Source organism: Heptranchias perlo, chromosome 20, assembly GCF_035084215.1.
Source record: "Heptranchias perlo isolate sHepPer1 chromosome 20, sHepPer1.hap1, whole genome shotgun sequence".
In the NCBI taxonomy this organism is placed as follows: domain Eukaryota; kingdom Metazoa; phylum Chordata; class Chondrichthyes; order Hexanchiformes; family Hexanchidae; genus Heptranchias; species Heptranchias perlo.
The window spans coordinates 34,119,659-34,143,810 of NC_090344.1; the positions used below are offsets into that span (position 1 = coordinate 34,119,659).

Below are 24,152 nucleotides of genomic sequence, written 5' to 3' on the forward strand. Positions count from 1 at the left end.
CAGTCCCTCTCCCTCCCTCATTCTCTCCCTCTATCTATTCCCCAGTCCCTCTCCCTCCCTCATTCTCTCCCTCTATCTATTCCCCAGTCCCTCTCCCTCCCTCATTCTCTCCCTCTATCTATTCCCCAGTCCCTCTCCCTCCCTCATTCTCTCCCTCTATCTATTCCCCAGTCCCTCTCCCTCCCTCATTCTCTCCCTCTATCTATTCCCCAGTCCCTCTCCCTCCCTCATTCTCTCCCTCTATCTATTCCCCAGTCCCTCTCCCTCCCTCATTCTCTCCCTCTGTCTATTCCACAGTCCCTCTCCCTCCCTCATTCTCTCCCTCTATCTATTCCCCAGTCCCTCTCCCTCCCTCATTCTCTCCCTCTATCTATTCCCCAGTCCCTCTCCCTCCCTCATTCTCTCCCTCTGTCTATTCCACAGTCCCTCTCCCTCCCTCACTCTCTCCTGCCTGCGTGTCGCGCTCTCTGACACGTCATCAGAAGGCGCCGTGTGTGAAGGCGGGCGCGGCGGACCGGGTCCACCGGGGCCTGTTGGAGCGGGTGAGAGGCGGCGGGCCGGCCGGCGGGCGGGGACAGTTGCTGGTTGAGGAGCGCAGGTTGCTCCCTGGGGCCCGGACATTGGGTGGGTGAGTGAGCGGGGCGACTGTTCGGAACGGCCCACGGGCCACGGGTTCCAGGCGACGCGCGGCCTCAGGGACGGGGCCCCTGTTTGTGGTGTGGTGGGGTGGGGGGTTTAGAGGGGACGGGGCCCCTGTTTGTGGGGGGGGTTTAGAGGGGACGCGGCCCCTCTTTGTGCGGCGGGTTTAGTGGGGACAGGGCCCCTCTGCGTTGGGGGTTTAGAATAGACGGGACCCCTGTTTTGGGTGTCGGAGTGGCTGGGATTTGTGTTATGGGGGTTGGAGGGGACGGGACTTGTGTTGTGGGGGTTGGAGGGGTCGAGGCTCCTGTTTGCAGTGACTCTCTGCTTGGACACTTCAACCTGGACAAACCCAAATGCCAGTTCCCTTCCCTCTAATATATTTAGATTAAAGATCCATCAAGTGTAGCGCTAGAAGTGTTTTAAATTAACCAGAATGTGCCATTTCTAAGGTAAAAGTTTGCCAGCCTGCCTCCCCGTCCCCTCAAAATGCTGCAGCAGTGGGGGGGAGGTGTGTGTGGGGGAGGTGTGTGTGGGGGAGGTGTGTGTGGGGGAGGTGTGTGTGGGGGAGGTGTGTGTGGGGGAGGTGTGTGTGGGGGGGTGTGTGTGTGTCCGTCCCACGGTACAATCGACCCTGGAAATAATTCCCAACCAACAGCATAACTCCTGAGGGGCAGTAATCGGCCATGCAATGGAGGGGAAACAAAAAGCTTCTCCCCTTCCATGCTACCTTCTTGCCTCTTTCACCTCCTGGTCCCTAATTCTGCGTCACGATTAAGAGTTTCTGAGGGCAATGTGGGGAGGGAGGGAGGGGGAGGAAATCGAGCCCAGGAGGGGACTGGAAAACGAGTGGAATTTCCAGGCGGGTGATAGAATTCCACTAGTGGGACAGCTTGCTCCCTTGCTGTGTGGCTCGCACAGCACATTCGGCCGGCACAGACACGATGGGCCGAATGGCCTCCTTCTGTGCCGTAACTTTCTATGATTAGCTGCCTCTGCAACCCAGCCGTTTTTATTCGTCGCGTATCCCGAGATCGGGAGCTTGCGTCGTTTCGGACTGAAAGTCAAGTCGCAACTTCGAAGCCTTGTTCTGGGCCTGCTGTTTCATTTATCCCCCCCGGGCCCGGAGCTCAAATACACCAATGCCAGTGTTGTCAGCCGTGACTCAGTGGGTAGCACTCTGGCCTCTGAGTCAGAAGGCTGGAGGTTCAAGTCCCACTTGAGCACAGAATCCCAGGCTGACGCCCCCAGTGCAGTCCGAGCACTGTGGGGAAATGGCACTGTTGCGAAGGAGAGCAGGGGGAGTTCTCCCCGGTGTCCCGGCCAATGTTTATCCCTCAACTAACATCACTTAAAAAAAAACAGATGATCTGGTCATTGACACATTGCTGTTTGTGGGATCTTGCTGTGTGCAAATTGGCTGCCGCGTTTCCTACATTACAACAGTGACTGCACTTCAAAAAGTACTTCACTGGCTGTAAAGCACTTTGGGACGTCCTGAGGTGAAAGGCACTGCATAAATGTTTGTTTCTTCCCGCCTTCCCTTCTTCCCGCCTTCCCTCCTTCCCTTCTTCCCGCCTTCCTGACTTTTGTTCTGTCTGTCTGCCTTTCCTTCCTTCCTTCCTGTACTTTTTGATAAGAACACCCTGCCCCTGGTTCAGCGGCTCACCACTTGGGTATAAGATGGCGATTGCAGCCATCATCTGGGATGGAATTTCATCTTGTCAAGTTAACTAACCACGGCCGTATATTTTTGAGAGGGAAGGAGCAATTGCTGTCTGCCCGTCTCACTCTATCCAGTAAAACTCCTCCCCAGGGATGAATTATTTGCGGAAGTTGTCACAGTTGGGGGGAGTGGTATTAATAACCTCTTGCCCGTAACCTTTTTATTCTCACTGCAGGCCTACTTTAAATATAAATCAATGCCTCGAGGCAGGGCAGCAGTGTGTTTTTCCTGTGCCCGGTCAATCAGGACTTTGGGCTTAATACCGAGTGACTCAAGGCCCAGTAAAAGCCAGAGAGGCTCAGAGAAGGGTTTGCCTGACTCGAAATTAGCTTCAGGGGAGCAAGCTTCACGGACCCCTCAGTGTGACCGTAGAGTTAACAGCCCAGTGATCACCACTCGCCATTAACGCAACGCTTCGAAATAAACCCCAGCACAGCCGGTTTGCTCCAGAGACCTCCGCCCATAATCCAGGCTGACGCTCCCAGTGCAGTACTGAGGGAGTGCTGCACTGTTGGAGATGCCGTCTTTCAGTCGTTACACCGAGGTCCCGTCTGCCCCCTTAGATGGATGTAAAAGATCCCACGGCACTGTTTTGAAGACGAGCAGGGGAGTTCTCCCCGGTGTCTCGGCCGATATTTATCCCTCGACCAACACTTAAAACAGACAATCCGGTCGTTATCACATTGCTGTTTGTGGGAGCTTGCTGTGCGCAAATTGGCTGCCGCATTTCCTACATTACAACAGTGACTACACTTCAGATGTACTTCATTAGCTGTACAGCGCTTCGGGACGTCCTGAGGTTGTGAAAGGTGCAATATAAACGCAAGTTCTTTCTTCACACAGGGTGTCATGTGCCAAAGGATGGATCCTTTCCCTACAAAATTAGCATGTAATGATTGCAGATCAGTCACGGGTAGCGGTACTTTATCCTTGTTTTTAGACACCCGCGGCCTGCTGGCTTTGAACGGACCTCGTGCTGCATAGAATCGCAGAGAAGTTATGTTAAACTTGTATAGAACCTTGGTTAGACCGCACTTGGAGTACTGTGCACAGTTCTGGTCTACATGTACCTTGGTTAGACCACACTTGGATTACTGTGCACAGTTCTGGTCTCCATGTACCTTGGTTAGACCACACATGGAGTACTGTGCACAGTTCTGGTCTCCATATACCTTGGTTAGACCACACATGGAGTACTGTGCACAGTTCTGGTCTCCATACACCTTGGTTAGACCACACATGGAGTACTGTGCACAGTTCTGGTCCACATATACCTTGGTTAGACCACACTTGGAGTATTGTGCACAGTTCTGGTCTCCATATACCTTGGTTAGACCACACTTGGATTACTGTGCACAGTTCTGGTCTCCATATACCTTGGTTAGACCACACATGGAGTACTGTGCACAGTTCTGGTCTCCATACACCTTGGTTAGACCACACATGGAGTACTGTGCACAGTTCTGGTCTCCATATACCTTGGTTAGACCACACATGGAGTACTGTGCACAGTTCTGGTCTCCATACACCTTGGTTCGACCACACTTGGAGTATTGTGCACAGTTCTGAAAGCGTTTGATAGGGTGGGCGCAGAGAAGATGTTTCCACTTGTGGGGGAATCTAAAATTAGGGACCATAAATTTAAGATAGTCATTAATAAATCCAAAATGGAATTCAGGAGAATTTTTTTTTACCCAAAGTGGTTAGGATGTGGAACTCGCTACCACAAGGAGTAGTTGAGGTGAATAACAGGTGCATTTAAAGGTCAAGACATGAGGCAGAAAGGAATAGAAGGGTATGCTGATAGGGTGCGATGAAGAGGGGTGGGAGGAGGCTCGTGTGGAGCATGATCAGCGGAATAGACCATTTGGGCCGAATGGCCTGTTTCTGTGCTGCAGACCCGATGTGATTCTATCCTCTGCCCTTCCCGCAGATTGCTGAAGATGGCGCAGCTCAGCTCGGTCGTCGCAGTGACTGCCGCGGTGCTCGCCGCCATGATCTTCTCCTCCGTGCACAAAGTCGAAGAGGGTCACGTCGCCGTTTACTACAGGTGAGGCTCCGACTGCCCTGGCCGGCTCCGGCTCCACGTTGTGTTCGCCACGCGTATGCCCGATGGGCGCGCGCGCACGCCCGTAGAGTTACGGCAAAAATGCCAAGCTAGGAGGGGCAACGGGATCTGAGGCGGAGTGAGACGGACAAAAAGTGGACAAAGCAATGGCGGGTAAAATATAATACACGTAGGAAAGGAAAAATGGGCAACGCTCAGACTCCGTGACAGGGGTCGTAATATCTAATGATGAGGTGGAAAGCGGCCTAGGTGTCATCTTAAGAGACTCAACGTTCAACAATCAACAAAACCCATTAGGATAGTGGACTGCGGCATCAACACAACCGAATACCAGTTAGAGGAGGGTAAAATGGGGCAACCTTCCCAATCCCGTCAGCTTCCCGCTGGGCCGGTTGGGTTAAAACGACTCCCTTAATTAACCTGTGCGAGGTTGCTGCAAGCAGGGAGACCTGCAGTGATGCTGCCTCTGAGTTTGGACAGATACTCCCTTGTTGATACTTTTGTTTACTGAAGGGATTGTGTGTAGAATTACTGAGCCTTTCTCGCACTGGCCATTTGGGTTCTCTAATTGTTCCTTTTGAACCTTCCCTAGGGGCGGTGCTTTATTGAAGGCAACGAGTGGCCCAGGATTCCATCTGATGCTTCCTTTCATCACCACCTTCAAAGCAGTTCAGGTGGGTCCTTTCGGTGTGTCCCGACACACCAATTCGGAGCAGCACCTAGTCACATTACAAGTTCACCTCAAAAAACTCGTGGCAGGCATCAGAATGACCACCCGCCTAATCATCAGGAGTTAGAGAGGAAAGTGCAGCAGGTGACCTGGCTAAAATCCAATTGGTTTAACTGTGTCCCATGGTTCGTAGAGGCCGTTCGGCCCATCGTGCCTGTGCCGACTCTTTGGAAGACCTACCCAATTAGTCCCACTCCCCATCTGCTTCCACCTCCCTTCCAGGCAGCGCGTTCCAGATCATAACAACTTGCATTAAAAAAAAAATTCTCCCCTCTGGTTTTTTTGGCGATAATCTTAAATCTGTGTCCTTTTGGTTATCGACCTGCCTGCCAGGTGGAAACAGTTTCTCCCTATCTACTCCAACAGAACCCCTCATAATTTACTAAATCTCCTCTTGACCTTCTCTGCTCTGAGGAGAACAATCCTAGCTTCTCCAGTCTCTCCACATAACTGAAGTCCCTCATCCCTGGCACCATTCTGGTAAATCTCCTCTCCAGGGCTGGTTGTGCTTGTTTAGTTTGTTGTTGGAATGTTGTTTCCCGGCTGCCTGCATTGTTTTAAGCCAGTCCGGGGTTGTCTGGAAGAAATGGCTTGAGGTTGTTTTGATGCCCTGTTTATCCAGTGATGAGCTGCATCTTCTTTTTCTAAGTCTGATTCAAAGTTTAATTTAACCCTTTGTCTTTCAGAACACCGTGCAGACAGACGAAGTGAAAAACGTCCCCTGTGGCACAAGGTAAGTCTGTGCGTGGTGTAGGCGACTCGATATCTCGCCTTCCTGACACTATTGCCACTAACACGAACAATTGAAGGAGCATTTTAATTCCTTGTGGCCTGATTCCATCTTTATCGTTTACTAAGTATGTGTGCCATCAAGGACTTGCTGCTTCTGTGTAATCGTCTTACCTGCAAATAAATCTGACTTGTACGTTTTAGCCTGAGCACGGTGATCTTCCAGTGCTTTTTACGGGTAGAGCGATGGGCTTCTCGTGGTTTCCGATGCACTATTCCACAGTTAAAGGGTAATTGTGGGTAACATGGCAGTCCGTCTGAGTCAGGGCCGCCTGTAAGAGCATGGGTTTCGGTTTCTGGGAGCCTCTATCTGCTTCTGGAAGCTATCATTCTCTGGTGCGTTAAACGTTATATTAATTCCAGGTGGATTTAACGTGTGGGTTTGACACCTGGTTGGAGTTACACCCCACATGGAGTTGACACCACACAACCATTGGGGGGGGGGGGGCGGCGGAGGGGCGGAGAGGAGGGGGTCTCGCTCCCCTTCTCTCCAGAGTCAGGTGGGGCCCTGATTTATGTCGCGACTTGACAGTTGCATTGCAGAGCTTCCTTCAACGGTGAGTCCTTCCACGGTCCTCGTTCTGAGTGACCTCGCCTTCTGCCGTGGGGTGAAAGTTCATAGCTGCTCTGACTATGAACTCTGACCCTAACCAAAGGTCAATGATAAAGGGGAGCGCTTTCAAAACAGTCGGGCCACAAAAGAAAGTAAAGTCGCCAAAAGTACAGCAGCATTAATCTTTTTTCTCTTTTCCTCCCCACCCTTCCCCTGCCAGCGGTGGTGTAATGATCTACTTTGATAGCATAGAAGTGGTGAATTTTCTCATTCCAAGTGCAGGTAAGGAGTTTGCAGCACCTGTATCAGTGCCACGTCGCCCGTCTCCGCCTCGCCTCAGCTCATCTGCTGAAACCTTCATCCGTGATTTTGTTGCCTCCAGACTCGACTATACCGATGGTCTCCTGGCTGGCCACCTACCCTCCGTAAACTTGAGCTCATCCTAAACTCCGCCGCCCCGTATCCTAACTCGCGCCAAGTCCCGTTCACCCCATCGACCCCTGTGTTCGCTGACCTACATTGGGCTCCCGGTCCGGGAACGCCTCGATTTTAAAACTCTCATCGTTGTGTTCAAGTCCCCTCCATGGGCTCGCCCCCTCCCTATCTCTGCAACCTACAACCCTCCGAGATCCCTGTGCTCCTCCAATTCTGGCCTCTTGTGCATCTTCCCACTCCGCTCGCTGTACCATTGGCCTTCAGCTGCCTCGGCCCTAAGCTCTGGAATTCCCGCCCTAAACCCCTCCGCCGTTCTCTCCTTCTTTAAGACGCTCCTTAAAACTTACCTCTTTGACTAAGCATTTGGTCGCCTATCTTAATATCACCTTGTGTGGCTCAGTGTTAAAGTTTGTTTCATAACGCTCCCGTGAAGCGCCTTGGGACTTTTTCCTACCTCAAAGGCGCTATATAAATGCAAGTTGTTGTAAATGTATGAGACTGCCTCACCGTCGCGAAAGGCTTGTCCTGCATCCCTTGCAGAAGCCTGTTTCAGCCACCGGAGGTCAGCGTCGAGCTGTCTGAAAGCGCGCCCAGGCCTGTTCCGTTCACTGAACCGGTCGCAGTCATCGGGCGATGGTCCACCGGACTGGGACAGCGTAAACCAGGCTCCCGATCGCTGTCCTGTGAGCAGTGCTGGAGAGTGCACACGTGGGGGAGGAAGGACAGCAGCTGACTCAACCGACGCACCCCGTGACTGAGCAGCCCAGCGACGTTCATCGCCCAGGCCCTCGCACGGAGAACGGCCGCTTGGCGAGAGGTGCGCTCTCGTGAGGCAGTGTCCCCAGCGAGAGTTTCCGCCATCGGGCGAGGAGGGAAAAGAATTAAGGATTTTGACAAAAAAAATAAGTTAAAAGAGAAGCTGTAAACCTGAATTAAAATCAGAAGGAACTTGCATTTATATGGCGCCTTTTACGACCTCCGGACTTCCCAAAGCGCTTTACTGCCAGTGACGTACTTTTGAAGTGCCGTCACTTTTGCAATGTTGAGAAACGCGGCAGCCAATTTGCGCACAGCAAGATCCCACAAATCAGGAGGAGGTAAATGACCAGATCATGTTTTTAGGTGTTGGTCGAGGGCTAAATATTGGCCCAGGACACCGGGGAGAACTCCCCCGCTCTTCTTGGAAATAGTGCCACAGGATCCCTTGCGCCCACCCGAGAGGGCAGACGGGGCCTCGGTTTAACGTCTCATCCAAAAGACGGCACCTTCGACAGTGCAGCACTCCCTCAGTGCCGGCACTGGAGCGTCAGCCTGGATTATGGGCTCGAGTCTCTGGAGCGGGGACTCGAACCCACGACCTTCTGACTCCGAGGCGAGGGTGCTGCCCACTGAGCCGCGGCTGACACTTTAAGAAACGAGACAGCAAATGTGGTGAATGCACAGCAGACCTGTCAGCATCTGAAAGATAAAAGTCAGTCCCACCATCTCGGAGAACTGGAACGGTCAGAGGCTGCGGGGCTAAATGGTGAGAGACACCTTGCCCACATATACGATGAGGCACCGAGGCTGGGAGGTTGACTGGTTTTACATAGAATTACACAGAGATTACAGCATGGAAACAGGGGTTTATCCCCCACACGAGCAGTATCCTGATCCCATGTACCCGCCCTGTTCCCATATTCCCTTTATATCCCCCTTTCCTTCAACTATCTATCTAACCTGTTCTTAAATGTTGACCTCTGCTTCGATCACTAACTCCGGTGGTGAATTCCACAGCCTCACAACTCTGTTTTAAAAAAAAAAAGGTTTCTCCTGCTCTCTGTCCTAAATCTCTTACATTTAATCTTCTATCCACACCCCTTTGTTCTGCTGTGTTTCCTAAATTACAACAGTGACTGCACTTCCAACGTAATTGGCTCTGAAGCACGTTGGCACATCCTGTGGTGAGACACTAACTAAATATTGCACGTTACCCGAAGTGAAGACGAGAGTGCATTTTTTTTGGCGTCCTGTGCTCTGGTTTCGAGCTAACGTTTGTTTAAATTCCTTCTTCTCAGTGTACGACATTGTGAAGAACTACACGGCAGATTACGACAAGACGCTGATTTTCAACAAGATTCACCACGAGCTGAACCAGTTCTGTAGCGTGCACACCCTGCAGGAGGTCTACATCGAGCTGTTCGGTAAGACACCTCCCCCGGCAGCGTGCGGCAAAACCGTGGCGTACCTATGATGCCGTCAGTCACTGTGTATCTCGACCCCTCCCTCGTGTTGCAATGCTCGGGCAGCACTCCCCAAACCCACGTCCTCCCCCCCCACCCCTCATCTAGAAGGACGAGAGCAGCAGGTACATGGGAACACCACCACCTCCAGGTCGGTCGGTGTCTCTCCCTCTCTCATATCCCCACTGGATCAAAACCCTGGAACCCCCCCCCCCCCAGCGCTGTGGGAGAACCTTCACCACACGGACTGTAGCGGTTCAAGAGGAAGGCCCACCACCCACCACCTTCTCAAGGGGCAACTAGGGATGGGCAATAAATGCCGGCCTTGCCAGCAATACATCCTGAGGATGACTTTTTTGAAAAATCCAGCTGCCTGGTACAGATAATGCTTTTAACCCCGAAGTTGTTCCCCTTCCTTTGTTCTTCAGCTTTTGAATCATAGAAAAGTTACAGCACAGGAGGAGGCCATTCGACCCGTCGAGCCCGTGCTGGCTCTCTGCAAGAGCAATCCAGCTAGTCCCACTCCCCTGCCCTTTCCCTGTAGCCCTGTAAATTTTTTCCTTTCAAGGACTTATTCAGTTCCCTTTTGAAGGTCATGATTGAATCTGCCTCCACCACCCCCTCAGGCAGCGCATTCCAGATCATAACCACTCGCTGGGTAAAAAAGTTTTTCCTCATGTCGCTTTGGTTCTTTTGCCAATCACCTTAAATCTGTGTCCTCTGGTTCTCGACCCTTCCGCCAATGGGAACAGTTTCTCTCTATCTACTCTGTCTAGACCCCTTCATGATTTTGAATACATCCATCAAATCTCCTCTCAACCTTTTTTGCTCCAAGCAGAACAATCCCAGCTTCTCCAGTCTATCCACGTAACTGAAGTCCCTCATCCCTGGAATCATTCTAGTAAATCTTTTCTGCACCCTCTCTAAGACCTTCCTAAAGTGCGGTGCCCAGAACGGGACACGATACTCCAGTTGTGACCGAATCAGTGTTTTATAAAGGTTCAACATAACTTCCTTGCTTTTGTACTCTCTGCCTCTATTTATAAAGCCCAGGATCCCGTATGCTTTTTTAACCGCTTTCTCAATCTGCCCTGCCACCTTCAACGACCTGTGCACATACACCCCCAGATCTCTCTATTCCTGCACCCTCTCTAGAATTGTACCATTTAGTTTATATTGCCTCTCCTCGTTCTTCCTACCATAATGTATCACTTTGCACTTCTCCGCGTTAAATTTCATCTGCCACGTGTCCGCCCATTCCACCAGCCTGTCTATATCCTCTTGAAGTCTATCACTATCCTCCTCACTGTTCACTACACTCCCATGTTTTGTGAAGGGTTTAGCCCACCAGTAGAGAGTCTGCTGGAGGACTGCATGCACTTCGCACTGTGAGGGCAACATACTGGATGCAGCGCGAATGAACTCGATAGTGTTGTTGCTCCCGAAGGTGGGGGATGGTTTTCGGCCTGTCCCAGGAACTGCTCCGGCACTGTTTTCAGAAAGTTCTGTTCCCGTGTGCTGCGGCTTCCGATTTTTACGGTGCGGAGTTCAGGACTCCGCACAACAGGTTGGGTCTATGCTCGTTGGAGTTTAGAAGAATGAGAGGAGATCTTATTGAAGCATTCAAGATTCTGAGGGGACTCAATAGGGTAGATGCTGAGAGGATGTTACCCCTCATGGGGGAATCTAAAACTAGGGGCATAGTCTCAGAATAAGGGGTCGCCCGTTTAAGATGGAAATGAGGAGGAATTTCTTCTCCCAGAGGGTCGTGAATCTTTGGAATTCTTTACCCCAAAAAGCTGTGGAGGCTGAGTCATTGAATACATTCAAAGCTGAGTTAGACAAACCTTTGATCAGCAAGGGAGTCAAAGGATACGGGGAAAAGTGAGGAAAGTGGAGTTGAGGTAAAAATCAGATCAGCCATGATCTCATTAAATGGCGGAGAAGGCTCGAGGGGCTGAATGGCCTACTCCTGCTCCTATCTCTTATGCTCTTATGGACTCGAAGTGACGGGGTCCCGATTGTTTGGTCGTCTCACAGCACTGAGGAGGGTCCTGGCCAAAGGCAGCCTCTGTGACCGTGGTGCACCATCCCTCCTTGTCCGTGTCATCCTCCTCCTCCTCCGACCTCTCCGCAGTGTTTGATACGGTCGACCGCACAATGCACCACACCATTGTCCAGCTCTGTAGAACTGCCCTCGCATGGTTCTACTCTGCTACCTACCATAGAATCTTACAGCACAGGAGGAGGCCGTTCGGCCCATCGTGCCTGTGCCGTCTTTTTGAAAGAGTTAGCCAATTAGTCCCACTCCCCTGCTCTTTCCCCATAGCCCTGTAAATTTTTTCCCTTCAAGTATTTATCCGATTCCCTTTTGCAAGTTGCTATTGAATCTGCTTCCACCGCCCTTTCAGGCAACGCATTCCAGATCATAACAACTCGCTGCGTAAAATAAAGTTTCCTCACGTCGCCTCTGGCTCTTTTACCGATCACCTTAAATCTGTGTCCTCTGGTTACCGACCCTATCCGTACCCAGCCAGTGTATCTACATCTTCTCTTTCCCCAGAGGCAATTTATTTATCAATTTAAGCTGCGCCCTCCACGGGTCTCCGAGCGAGAGCAGCCGTGGCCGCAGGCTCTTTGCTGGTGTGGCTCCGGAGCAGCGGGCGCTACAGCGGGCCCCGGTGCCCGTCTCTCCGTGCGCGCCAGCGTTCCTCGCACGCAGAGCGACAAAGAGTAAGCTGCGAACAGGAGGAGGCAAACGAAACGTTCAAAAAGAGCAGACGCAATGGAAGTAGTGGGGAGGGAGTTCCAGAGGGGGGAGCATTAAGCGTGAAGAAATGGCAGCGATGGGGTGGGAGAGACGAGCAGGCTGGTGTTCGAGGGAGGGAGGGGCGGGGAGCAGAGGATAGTGCCAGAGACAGTCACTGCCCTTTGACACTGGTGGTGAGATTGGTTTCTTGTGTTTGTGTCTTGTCAGATCAGATAGACGAAAACCTGAAGCTGGCGCTACAGCAAGACTTGACGGGCATGGCGCCCGGACTAATCGTCCACGTGAGTTTCTCTTCCGCTGCTAATTCCCCCGTCGATCGGCCGCCAGCAGTACGGCAGTGTGGGGGCGTTGTCGGGAGTGACACCAAATCGTTGTGGTGGGGGGGCGCGCATCGAATCGGGAGAACCAAGAACAGATCGGCAGGTCCCGCCTGGGCTCGGTGTCGTGTCTCCGGTGATCGGTGCCAAAAGCCGCAAAGCATCGGCGTTTCCTTCTCCTTTTTGAGAGCGGCGCAGAGCTGACGTTATAAACTTGTTAACGCCCCCACCCCCCCCCCCCCCCCCCCCCCCCGGCCCCCGGACGGCACCGGAAGCCCTCGGTATTTCACTGACTCCCGTTTCCTGTTTCTCCGCAGGCAGTCCGAGTGACGAAGCCCAACATTCCTGAAACCATCCGGAGAAACTACGAATTGATGTGAGTTTGATCTAAATCCGGCAGCTCCCAAGTTAAGTTAGAAATCCGGTAGGATATGCCCTTCGCAACGAAAGTATTCGACCTCTGTGATGACTTTGCTTGGTTCAATCCCCAAGAGGTCCCAGATGTCCAACTACCCTCCGATTCACCCTTAACGTAGGCCGAGTATGGATAGAGCAGACAGGGTTATATAGTGCCCTGCATTCATACAGAACCTGTCATGACCTCACGATGTCCCAAAGCACTTTACAGCTGCTTTGCAGTGTGGTCACTGTTGTAATGTCGGAAACACAGCAGCCAATTTGCCCACAGCGAGCTCCCACAAACGGCAATGTGATCATGACCAGACCGTATGTTTTTGGTCGAGGAGTACATATTGGCCCAGGACACCGGGGAGACGTCCCCTGCTCCCCTTCGAACGGTGCCATGGGCTCTTTTACATGCACCCGAGAGGGCAGACGTCTCGTCCGAGAAACGGCACCTCCGACAGTGCGGCGCCCCCTCCACTGCGCTGGGAGTGTCGGCCCGGATTATGACCAGGTCTCCGGAGTGGGACTTGAACCCACGAGCTTCTGACTCGGAGACGAGAGTGCTACCCTCTGAGCCAGGGCTGCCGCCTCAAAGGAGGTGTAAAAGCAGTGTCGCAGGGGTCTGGAGACCGAGGTCTGCCTTCAGAATGCAAGAAAATGAGTCTTATTCTCCACCCCGACAATACACCAGCCAATGCTCTGCAGACTCCGAGAACCTATCTGGTTCTACTCTCTGCCATTGCAAGTTTAAGCAGAGAGAAATCCTCATAGTTGGGGAGTGCGGCACAAAGGCAGCGAGCTCGGAATTGAACCTCGATCCAGAACGCTTTGACGTATGTGCCCCCATTACTGATTTGCCGACCAGCAGAAATAGCCCCCCCCACGATTTTCCCCCTCAAACCCTTTTAGAATTCAATTAGATCATGGCTGTTCTGTAACGCAATTCCATTTTCCCGGCCTTAGCTTCATCTCCTTTGATACCCTTACCCAACAAAAGTCCATCGGTCTCTGTCTTGAAAGCTCCAACCATCCCAGAATCCGCAACCTATTGAGGGGGAAGAGAGTTCCAGATTTCCACTACCTTTTGTGTGAAAAAGTGCTTCCTGATTTCACTCCTAAACGGCCTAGTTCCAATTTTAAGTTTATACCCCCTTGTTCTGGATTCCCCCATCAGGAGAAATAGTCTTGTTGAAGTTGTACAAGACATTAGTAAGGCCACACTTGGAGTACTGTGTACAGTTCTGGTCACCCTATTATAGAAAGGATATTATTAAACTAGAAAGAGTGCAGAAAAGATTTACTAGGATGCGACCGGGACTTGATGGTTTGACTTATAGGGAGAGGTTGGATAGACTGGGACTTTTTTCCCTGGAGAGTAGGAGGTTAAGGGGTGATCTTATAGAAGTCTATAAAATAATGAGGGGCATAGATAAGGTAGATAGTCAAAATCTTTTCCCAAAGGTAGGGGAGTCTATAACGAGGGGGCATAGATTTAAGGTGAGAGGGGAGAGATACAAAAGGGTCCAGAGGGGCAATTTTTTCACTCAAAGGGTGGTGAGTGTCTGGAACGAGCTGCCAGAGGCAGTAGTAGAGGCGGGTACAATTTTGTCTTTTAAAAAGCATTTGGACAGTTACATGGGTAAGATGGGTATAGAGGGATATGGGCCAAGTGCAGGCAATTGGGACTAGCTTAGTGGTATAAACTGGGCGACATGGACATGTTGGGCCAAAGGGCCTGTTTCCATGTTGTAACTTCTATGATTCTATGATAGTTTTACCGTGTCTGCACAATCGAATCCTTGTATCATTTTAAGAACATAAGAAATTGGAGCAGGAGTAGGCCAATCGGCCCCTCGAGCCTGCTCCGCCATTCAATAAGATCATGGCTGATCTGATCCCAACCACAAATCTAAAGAACACAAGAAGTCGGAGCAGGACCCGGCCACATAGCCCCTGGGCCCTCTCCGCCACCCACAGGGCATTGACCGATCCGAACTCAGCTTCATGTCCAATTTCCTGCCCGCTCCCCATAACCCCTAATTCCCTTTACTTCTCGGAAACTGTCTATTTCTGTTTTAAATTTATCTAATGATGTAGCTTCCACAGCTTCCTGGGGCAGCAAATTCCACAGACCCACCACCCTCTGAGTGAAGAAGTTTCTCCTCATCTCAGTTTTGAAAGAGCAGCCCCTTATTCTAAGATTATGCCCCCTAGTTCTAGTTTCACCCATCTTTGGGAACATCCTTACTGCATCCACCCGATCAAGACCCTTCACAATCTTATATGTTTCAATAAGATCGCCTCTCATTCTTCTGAACTCCAATGAGTAGAGTCCCAATCTACTCAACCTCTCCTCATATGTCCGCCCCCTCATCCCCGGGATTAACCGAGTGAACCTTCTTTGTACTGCCTCGAGAGCAAGTATGTCTTTTCTTAAGTATGGAGACCAAAACTGTATGCAGTATTCCAGGTGCGGTCTCACCAATACCTTATATAACTGCAGCAATACCTCCTTGTTTTTATATTCTATCCCCCTAGCAATAAAAGCCAACATTCCGTTGGCTTTCTTGATCACCTGCTGCACCTGCATACCAACTTTTTGATTTTCTTGCACTAGGACCCCCAGATCCCTTTGTACTGCAGTACTTTCCAGTCTCTCGCCATTAAGAAAATAACTTGCTCTCTGATTTTTCCTGCCAAAGTGCATAACCTCACATTTTCCAATATTATATTGCATCTGCCAAATCTCCGCCCACTCACCCAGCCTGTCTATATCCCCTTGCAGGTTGTTTATGTCCTCCTCACTCTCTACTTTCCCTCCCATCTTTGTATCATCTGCAAATTTTGATATGTTGCACTCGGTCCCCTCCTCCAAATCGTTAATATAGATTGTAAAGAGTTGGGGACCCAGCACCGACCCCTGTGGAACGCCACTGGTTACTGGTTGCCAGTCCGAAAATGAACCATTTATCCCAACTCTCTGCTTCCTGTTCGATAACCAATTTTAAACCCCTCGACGAGATCACCCCTCAACTTTCTTATTAAAATAATGTGGCATTACAGTAACACAAAGCAACTCCTGTTACTTCTTTGCCGAGCTCCTTGGGACGCGTGCCCCTATTCTGCTGTTGCGACGCGATGCCCCGTTTGTGTAAAGTTATCTCGGGACAGAGCGCAGCTCCCGATCTCACCGTGTGCTATATATTCATCCCGCAGGGAGAGTGAAAAGACCAAACTACTGATTGCAGCTCAAAAGCAGAAGGTGGTGGAGAAGGAAGCTGAGACCGAGCGCAAGAAGGCGCTCATCGGTCAGTGCTCGCTCGCGGCGTTCAAGAAATCTCGTGCAATTCCCCTTTTAAACTCAACCCCCCTCTCTTGCCTTTTTAATCGCAGTTTAATCTCTACACCGCTCAGGTGAGGAGAGTAATTTTTTACGCAGCGGGTTGTTACGATCTGGAATGCGCTGCCAGAAGCAGATTCAGTAATAGCTTTGGAATTGGAGTTGGACACATAGTTGAAAAGGAGGAATTTGCGGGGCTATAGGCAAGGAGTGTGGGGGGAGCGGGACTATTTGGATAGCTCTTTCAAAGAGCCAGCACAGCCGCGATGGGCCGAATGGCCTCCTCCCCTGTGCTCTATGGTTCTGTGATTTCTGATCCATTGCCGGGGTCGTTGCTTAATCCGGTCAAATTTGTTTCTTGTCTGCACAACTCGATGACTCACCAAAATGTAGACAGTCTACTCCTACGTTTCATCTATATCAAGAGTCTAGGATGCTTCCGGCTATTGGGAGTCTGATACAAGGAAAGGTTAGGGAATTGGGCTCCTTTTGCTTTGGAAGAATCATGGAAAGGTTACAGCAGGGAAGGAGGCCATTGGCCCATCGAGTCTGTGCCGGCTCTATGCAAGAGCAATCCAGCTAGTCTCACTCCCCCTGCCCTATCCCCGTAGCCCTGCAAATTGTTTTCTTTCAAATACTTATCCAGTTCCCTTTTGAAAGCTACGATTAAATCTGCCTCCACCACCCGCTCTGGCAGTGCATTCCAGATCCTAACCACTCGCTGTGTGAATAAGTTTTTCCTCTTGTCATCTTTGGTTCTTTTGCCAATCACCTTAAATCTCTGTCCTCTGGTCCTTGACCCTTCCGCCAATGGGGGTAGTTCCTCTCTATCTACTCTGTCCAGACCCTTCATGATTTTAAATACCTCTTATCAAATCTCAAACCGAAATGTATCATATCGCATTTTGCTGCGTTAAATTTCACCTGCCACATGTCCGCTCATGCCACCAGCCTGTCTATATCCTCTTGAAGTCTATCACTATCCTCCTCACTGTTCACTACCCTTCCAAATTTTGCCCTCAATTTTGTGTCATCTGCAAATTTTGTGTCATCTGCAAATTTTGAAATTGTGCCCTGTACACCCAAGTCCAAGTCATCAATATATATCAAGAAGAGCAGTGGTCCCAGCACCGACCCCTGGGGAACACCACTGTACACCTCCCTGTGGAGCCTTTGTGGTTTTCAAGCGTGTGAGAAGTTCAGTCCAGGCCCTTTGCTCACTGTGAGGAAGGGTTGAAATATAGGGGCGGGGAGCGGGGGGTTAAAAATGAGGGCGTTGGGAGTACGAAGGGAACTTTTTCACCCGAAGGGGAATCGAGTTGTCAAATAAGTTACCAGGCGAGGACTTTGTAAGTGGATTCAAGAGATGTGGTTCTGGAAAGAAATGGGACTGAAGGATATGGTGATAAGGTGGGGGTTGAGGGATATGGTGAGAAGAAAGCAAGAACTTGCATTTATATAGCAACTTTCACATCCTCAGGAGGCCCCATAGCGCCTCTCAGCCCATGAAGTGCTTTTAAAGTGTAGTCACTCTTGTCAGGAAACAGCAATGAGATAAACTGGTTAATCTGTTTTTAGTGCTGTTGGTTGAGGGATAACTATTGGCCCAGGACACCGGGAGAATTCCCATGTTCTTCACTGTACAGTGCTCTTAGACTTTTTACATCCACCTGAGAGGGCAGGCCGGGCCTCGGTTTAAAGTGTCATCTGAAAGACAGTGCCTCTGACGCTGCAGCACTCCCTCAATACTGCATTGTGTGTGTCGGCCTAGATTATGTGCTCAAGTCTCCGGAGTGGGACTTGAACCCACGACCTTCTGACTCAGAGGCGGGAGTCCGACCACTCAACAATACTGAGACTTTTAGGCGGGGGTGAGGGGTCAGGTGAGAAGGTCGGTAGGTGGGGTTGGGGGATATGGTGGGATTGGGGGATATGGTGGGATTGGGGGATATGGTGGGATTGGGGGATATGGTGGGGAGGTGGGGTTGGGGGATATGGTGGGGTTGGGCGATATGGTGGGGTTGGGGGATATGGTGGGGAGGTGGGATTGGGCGATATGGTGGGGTTGGGCGATATGGTGGGGTTGGGCGATATGGTGGGGTTGGGCGATATGGTGGGGTTGGGCGATATGGTGGGGTTGGGGGATATGGTGGGATTGGGGGATATGGTGGGGAGGTGGGGTTGGGTGGGGAGGTGGGGTTGGGCGATATGGTGGGATTGGGCGATATGGTGGGATTGGGCGATATGGTGGGGTTGGGGGATATGGTGGGGAGGTGGGGTTGGGGGATATGGTGGGGAGGTGGGGTTGGGGGATATGGTGGGGAGGTGGGGTTGGGGGATATGGTGGGGAGGTGGGGTTGGGGGATATGGTGGGGAGGTGGGGTTGGGGGATATGGTGGGGAGGTGGGGTTGGGGGATATGGTGGGGTTGGGGGATATGGTGGGGTTGGGCGATATGGTGGGGTTGGGGGATATGGTGGGATTGGGGGATATGGTGGGATTGGGGGATATGGTGGGGAGGTGGGGTTGGGCGATATGGTGGGATTGGGCGATATGGTGGGGTTGGGGGATATGGTGGGGAGGTGGGGTTGGGGGATATGGTGGGGAGGTGGGGTTGGGGGATATGGTGGGGAGGTGGGGTTGGGGGATATGGTGGGGAGGTGGGGTTGGGGGATATGGTGGGGAGGTGGGGTTGGGGGATATGGCGGGGAGGTGGGGTTGGGGGATATGGCGTGGAGGTGGGGTTGGGGGATATGGCGTGGAGGTGGGGTTGGGGGGTATGGCGTGGAGGTGGGGTTGGGGGGTATGGCGGGGAGGTGGGGTTGGGGGATATGGCGGGGAGGTGGGGTTGGGGGATATGGTGGGGAGGTGGGGTTGGGGGATATGGTGGGGAGGTGGGGTTGGGGGATATGGTGGGGTTGGGGGATATGGTGGGGTTGGGGGATATGGTGGGGTTGGGGGATATGGTGGGGTTGGGGGATATGGTGGGGTTGGGGGATATGGTGGGGTTGGGGGATATGGTGGGGTTGGGGGATATGGTGGGGTTGGGGGATATGGTGGGGTTGGGGGATATGGTGGGGTTGGGGGATATGGCGTGGAGGTGGGGTTGGGGGATATGGCGGGGAGGTGGGGTTGGGGGATATGGCGGGGAGGTGGGATTGGGGGATATGGCGGGGAGGTGGGATTGGGGGATATGGCGGGGAGGTGGGATTGAGGGATATGACGAGGACGTGGGTTGGTGGGGTTGATCTGTGAAAAAGGGCCTATTCCTAAAAATTGTCGTCATGTGTCTAGCCACTGGCCCCTGGAATGCCCAGCAGATCATCCGTGTCTAGTTGGACATCCTTCTGGAATTCGCTGTTTCCTATTATCTAGCCGGTTTATTGTTGAATTCACTACTTCCTCGTTTCCTCCCCCTCCCACTTCACTTCCCCTGCAGTCACATCACGTCACGTCAGACACGCACCTGTAAGCTCACGTATGCAGCTCAGGACTGGGTTTAGGCACTTGGGAGATACTTGCCGGTTTGTTCAGTGTTGGCCTGGCTTTGATAATTCGCCATCACTTTGAGCAATTGCCCTGCACAGTGATGGAGTGTGTTACAGTTCCGTCCGATGCAGTGGATTCTGGTGTCTTCAGTTGTAGCTGTCAGTCTAACTGGCCTCATAAAAGTCTCAGGGCTTTTAAACGCTTAAAAATAGCCACGTGCCAGCAAATCTCTGGTTTCCTCCTCGGTTATTTTTAATTGTTTCACTTCAGCCAGTTTCTGGCACCCGTGAATTGGCGGAAGCTGTGATGCGACTCTCAGTGTTTTCCGTTGTTTTCCTTGGGATATGAGTCGCATTCCTGTCTGGATCCAGCTGTGCTTTTCAGGGAGCGGAGATTGCAGCTGGTGCACTTAGCACTACCATGAAGAACTGGGCTTCTGTTAAAACCTGCCACCTCCGTCCAAAGCACGGGCCTCGTTTCTCAGGGCAGTTACATTCGCTGAATAGTTCTGCAGTATTCCCCCTGTTGCGCAGCAGCTCCTTGCACCACAACCAGCAGTTTCTTGCTTGCAGCTTCTGTGAAGTGATGGCACTGTATGTTCTTTCTCTATCTCTTTGGCTGATCACTCACACTTCATCATTTTTATGTTCTCTGCCACCTCAGGGTTCTTCCTGACTGTTATATGAATTGTACAAATACCGTTGAAAGTGAGAGAGCGCCCCCCAGACCATCGAAGCCTATCCCTCTAATATCCTAACTCTCCCATCGAAGCCCATCCCTCTAGTCCCCTAACTCTCCCATCGAAGCCCATCCCTCTAGTCCCCTAACTCTCCCATCGAAGCCCATCCCTCTCGTCCCCTAACTCTCCCATCGAAGCCCATCCCTCCAGTCCCCTAACTCTCCCATCGAAGCCCATCCCTCCAGTCCCCTAACTGTCCCATCGAAGCCCATCCCTCTAGTCCCCTAACTCTCCCATCGAAGCCCATCTCTCTAGTCCCCTAACTCCCCCATCGAAGCCCATCCCTCTAGTCCCCTAACTCTCCCATCGAAGCCCATCCCTCCAGTCCCCTAACTGTCCCATCGAAGCCCATCCCTCCAGTCCCCTAACTCTCCCATCGAAGCCCATCCCTCTCTCCCCTAACTCTCCCATCGAAGCCCATCCCTCTAGTCCCCTAACTCTCCCATCGAAGCCCATCCCTCTAGTCCCCTAACTCTCCCATCGAACCCCATCCCTCTAGTCCCCTAACTCTCCCATCGAAGCCCATCCCTCCAGTCCCCTAACTCTCCCATCGAAGCCCATCCCTCCAGTCCCCTAACTCTCCCATCGAAGCCCATCCCTCCAGTCCCCTAACTCTCCCATCGAAGCCCATCCCTCTAGTCCCCTAACTCTCCCATCGAAGCCCATCCCTCTCGTCCCCTAACTCTCCCATCGAAGCCCATCCCTCCAGTCCCCTAACTCTCCCATTGAAGCCCATCCCTCCAGTCCCTTAACTCTCCCATCGAAGCCCATCCCTCTAGTCCCCTAACTCTCCCATCGAAGCCCATCTCTCCAGTCCCCTAACTCTCCCATCGAAGCCCGTCCCTCTAGTCCCCTAACTCTCCCATCGAAGCCCATCCCTCTAGTCCCCTAACACTCCCATCGAAGCCCATCCCTCTCGACCCCTAACTCTCCCATCGAAGCCCATCTCTCCAGTCCCCTAACTCTCCCATCGAAGCCCATCCCTCTCGACCCCTAACTCTCCCATCGAAGCCCATCCCTCCAGTCCCTTAACTCTCCCATCGAAGCCCATCCCTCTAGTCCCCTAACTCTCCCATCGAAGCCCATCTCTCCAGTCCCCTAACTCTCCCATCGAAGCCCGTCCCTCTAGTCCCCTAACTCTCCCATCGAAGCCCATCCCTCTAGTCCCCTAACTCTCCCATCGAAGCCCATCCCTCCAGTCCCCTAACTCTCCCATCGAAGCCCATCTCTCCAGTCCCCTAACTCTCCCATCGAAGCCCGTCCCTCTAGTCCCCTAACTCTCCCATCGAAGCCCATCCCTCTAGTCCCCTAACTCTCCCATCGAAGCCCATCCCTCCAGTCCCCTAACTCTCCCATCGAAGCCCATCTCTCCAGTCTCCTAACTCTCCCATCGAAGCCCGTCCCTCCAGTCCCCTAACTCTCCCATCGAAGCCCATCCCTCCAGTCCCCTAACTCTCCCATCGAAGCCCATCCCTCCAGTCCCCTAACTCTCCCATCGAAGCCCATCCCTCCAGTCCCCTAACTCTCCCATCGAAGCCCATCCCTCTAGTCCCCTAACTCTCCCATCGAAGCCCATCCCTCTAGTCCCCTAACTCTCCCATCGAAGCCCATCTCTCCAGTCCCCTAACTCTCCCATCGAAGCCCATCCCTCTAGTCCCCTAACTCCCCCATCGAAGCCCATCCCTCTAGCCCCCTAACTCTCCCATCGAAGCCCATCCCTCCAGTCCCCTAACTCTCCCATCGAAGCCCATCCCTCTAGTCCCCTAACTCTCCCATCGAAGCCCATCCCTCCAGTCCCCTAACTCTCCCATCGAAGCCCATCCCTCCAGTCCCCTAACTCTCCCATCGAAGCCCACCTCTCCAGTCCCCTAACTCTCCCATCGAAGCCCATCCCTCTAGTCCCCTAACTCTCTGGACCCTCTTGTACCTTAACTTTGAGGTACTAACCTGGTTTCACTGTATCGATGCCATTTACCCAAATCAGTGTGTCTCGCCTAAATGTTCTCCATGTCAGTGCAGATGTGCCGTTTTGGACGACGCTGTCGGGAGCTAATCACTGTGTTATAACTCAAACCTTTTGTCTCCTTATTGCAGAGGCAGAGAAGGTCGCACAAGTGGCCGAGATTAAATTTGCACAGTTGATAATGGAGAAGGAAACTGAGAAGAGGATTTCTGAAATTGAAGGTGAGTGAATATTTCTACCCCTCTCTCAAACACCGAGTTACAGTCTGGGCACCAGCCCCTTCAGACCCCCTCGCCCGACTAGCCATGCTTCATATGTGACCCTCGATAATACGGAGCGTGCGGTTGTTCAGCTAGGGAGGCATCACGTCACCCGATAGCCACATTACGCAGAGTTCTTGTGCTTGTGAGCTGGAGCTCTGGTTGATTTCTCCACCCCCCCCCCTCTACGGCTCCAGAGGCCCCATCATTGCGAAAGAGCCACAGAGAGGGAGTGGTAAGGTTGAGGGCGATTGCCAAGAGCTGGTATCACGAGGGCTCAAGCCATCAGAGGGAGCAAGTAACAAATCTGTGTGTGTGTTTAAAACGAGAGCTTGTAACCTAGCGTCATCGGAATTAACTCTGCGCCTCTCTCTCTCCTACAGATTCCGCATTTCTGGCGCGAGAGCGGGCCCGAGCAGATGCGGATTTTTACACGGCACAGCGGGTAGCCGATGCTAACCGGGTGAGAGCTAACTCGGGGAAGGGGTGGGGGGGGGGGTTTCTTCCTACCCACAGAGGGCACGGTCCAGGCTGCACAAAAAAAAAATCGCCACGTCTGATTTAATCGTGAATTTTTGGACAAAGACGACCGAAGTCCAGCTAGTTGGCCTTCTACCACATGATACAATTGTAAACAATTTTACAACACCAAGTTATAGTCCAGCAATTTTATTTTAAATTCACAAGCTTTCGGAGGCTTCCTCCTTCCTCAGGTAAACGTTTACCTGAGGAAGGAGGAAGCCTCCGAAAGCTTGTGAATTTAAAATAAAATTGCTGGACTATAACTTGGTGTTGTAAAATTGTTTACAATTGTCAACCCCGGTCCATCACCGGCATCTCCACATCATCACATGATACAATGACAGTGGACTTTGTTGCCTAATCATAGCAATCAATCTCTATAAATCAGCCTACAACAGACCCAGACATGAGGTGAGGAAACCCCCAGTGGTGGAGAGCTTTGGGAACCGGAGGTCCAAAGTCACCTGTTCCGCCCGAGCCTGCTGCACTTGCACGTCATGTCTCAAGTTACGTATATTTAGAATCCCAAAATATTCTCGTCTGAACGAAATCGGTCTAATTTGCATTGGAATGAATCAATACTAACTGCTCCCACCGTCTCCCCAGGGAGCCTGGTCCATAGATTGACCGCTTGCCCACTGAAATATTCTTTCCACAGATTAGTTTTGAATTTATCCCCCTTCGAACGCAGGCCGTTCTACTGTTCTGGGCAAGGTGATACAGCTTGTCCTGGCCTATGTTATCTAGTCCCCTTAGAATCCTAAACAAACAGCTAACATCTCACCTCTCAACCTTTTCATTTCCAGCGAGAATATGGCCAATTAAAATAATTGCTCCTCGTAATCTAATCCCTTGCTCCCTTCAATTGTTCTGGTCGCTCTCTTCTGTATCCTTTCCGCACTGAGGTGACCAGAACTGTGCACAGTATTCTAATGGCGGTCGCACCAATGATTTATAAAGTGGCAGGATTACCCCTCTATATCGGCTCAGTGTTGATGTTTTAATACATTCCGACATCTGATTTGCTTTACTCAGTGCCACCGAGCATTGTAGCTTCAATTTATTGTCAATCATGTAGCACAGAAGGAGACCATTCGGCCCATCGTGCCTATGCTGACTCTTTGAAAGAGCTATCCAATTAGTCCCACTCCCCCTGCTCTTTTCCCATAGCCCTGAAAATGTTTCC

The 24,152-nt window shown here is 51.7% G+C and overlaps 1 protein-coding gene across 3 annotated transcripts in view; it reads left to right on the plus strand.

Annotated features, from left to right (window-relative positions):
* The first annotated feature begins 458 nt into the window (after positions 1-458).
* erlin2 (ER lipid raft associated 2) overlaps positions 459-24,152 on the plus strand; it is a 28,817-nt gene continuing 5,123 nt past the window's right edge. The window contains exons 1-11 of one of the 3 annotated variants that reach the window (XM_068000985.1): positions 459-542; positions 4,299-4,415; positions 5,026-5,107; positions 5,850-5,896; positions 6,726-6,787; positions 8,998-9,123; positions 12,140-12,213; positions 12,567-12,625; positions 15,871-15,962; positions 22,316-22,405; positions 22,828-22,907. In XM_068000985.1, the coding sequence (XP_067857086.1) occupies positions 4,309-4,415; positions 5,026-5,107; positions 5,850-5,896; positions 6,726-6,787; positions 8,998-9,123; positions 12,140-12,213; positions 12,567-12,625; positions 15,871-15,962; positions 22,316-22,405; positions 22,828-22,907 (819 nt within the window). In that variant the 5' untranslated portion in view covers positions 459-542; positions 4,299-4,308. Of the gene's footprint in view, positions 629-4,298; positions 4,416-5,025; positions 5,108-5,849; positions 5,897-6,725; positions 6,788-8,997; positions 9,124-12,139; positions 12,214-12,566; positions 12,626-15,870; positions 15,963-22,315; positions 22,406-22,827; positions 22,908-24,152 lie in introns of all 3 variants that reach the window. The other 2 variants (XM_068000987.1, XM_068000986.1) reach the window with 2 other exon arrangements.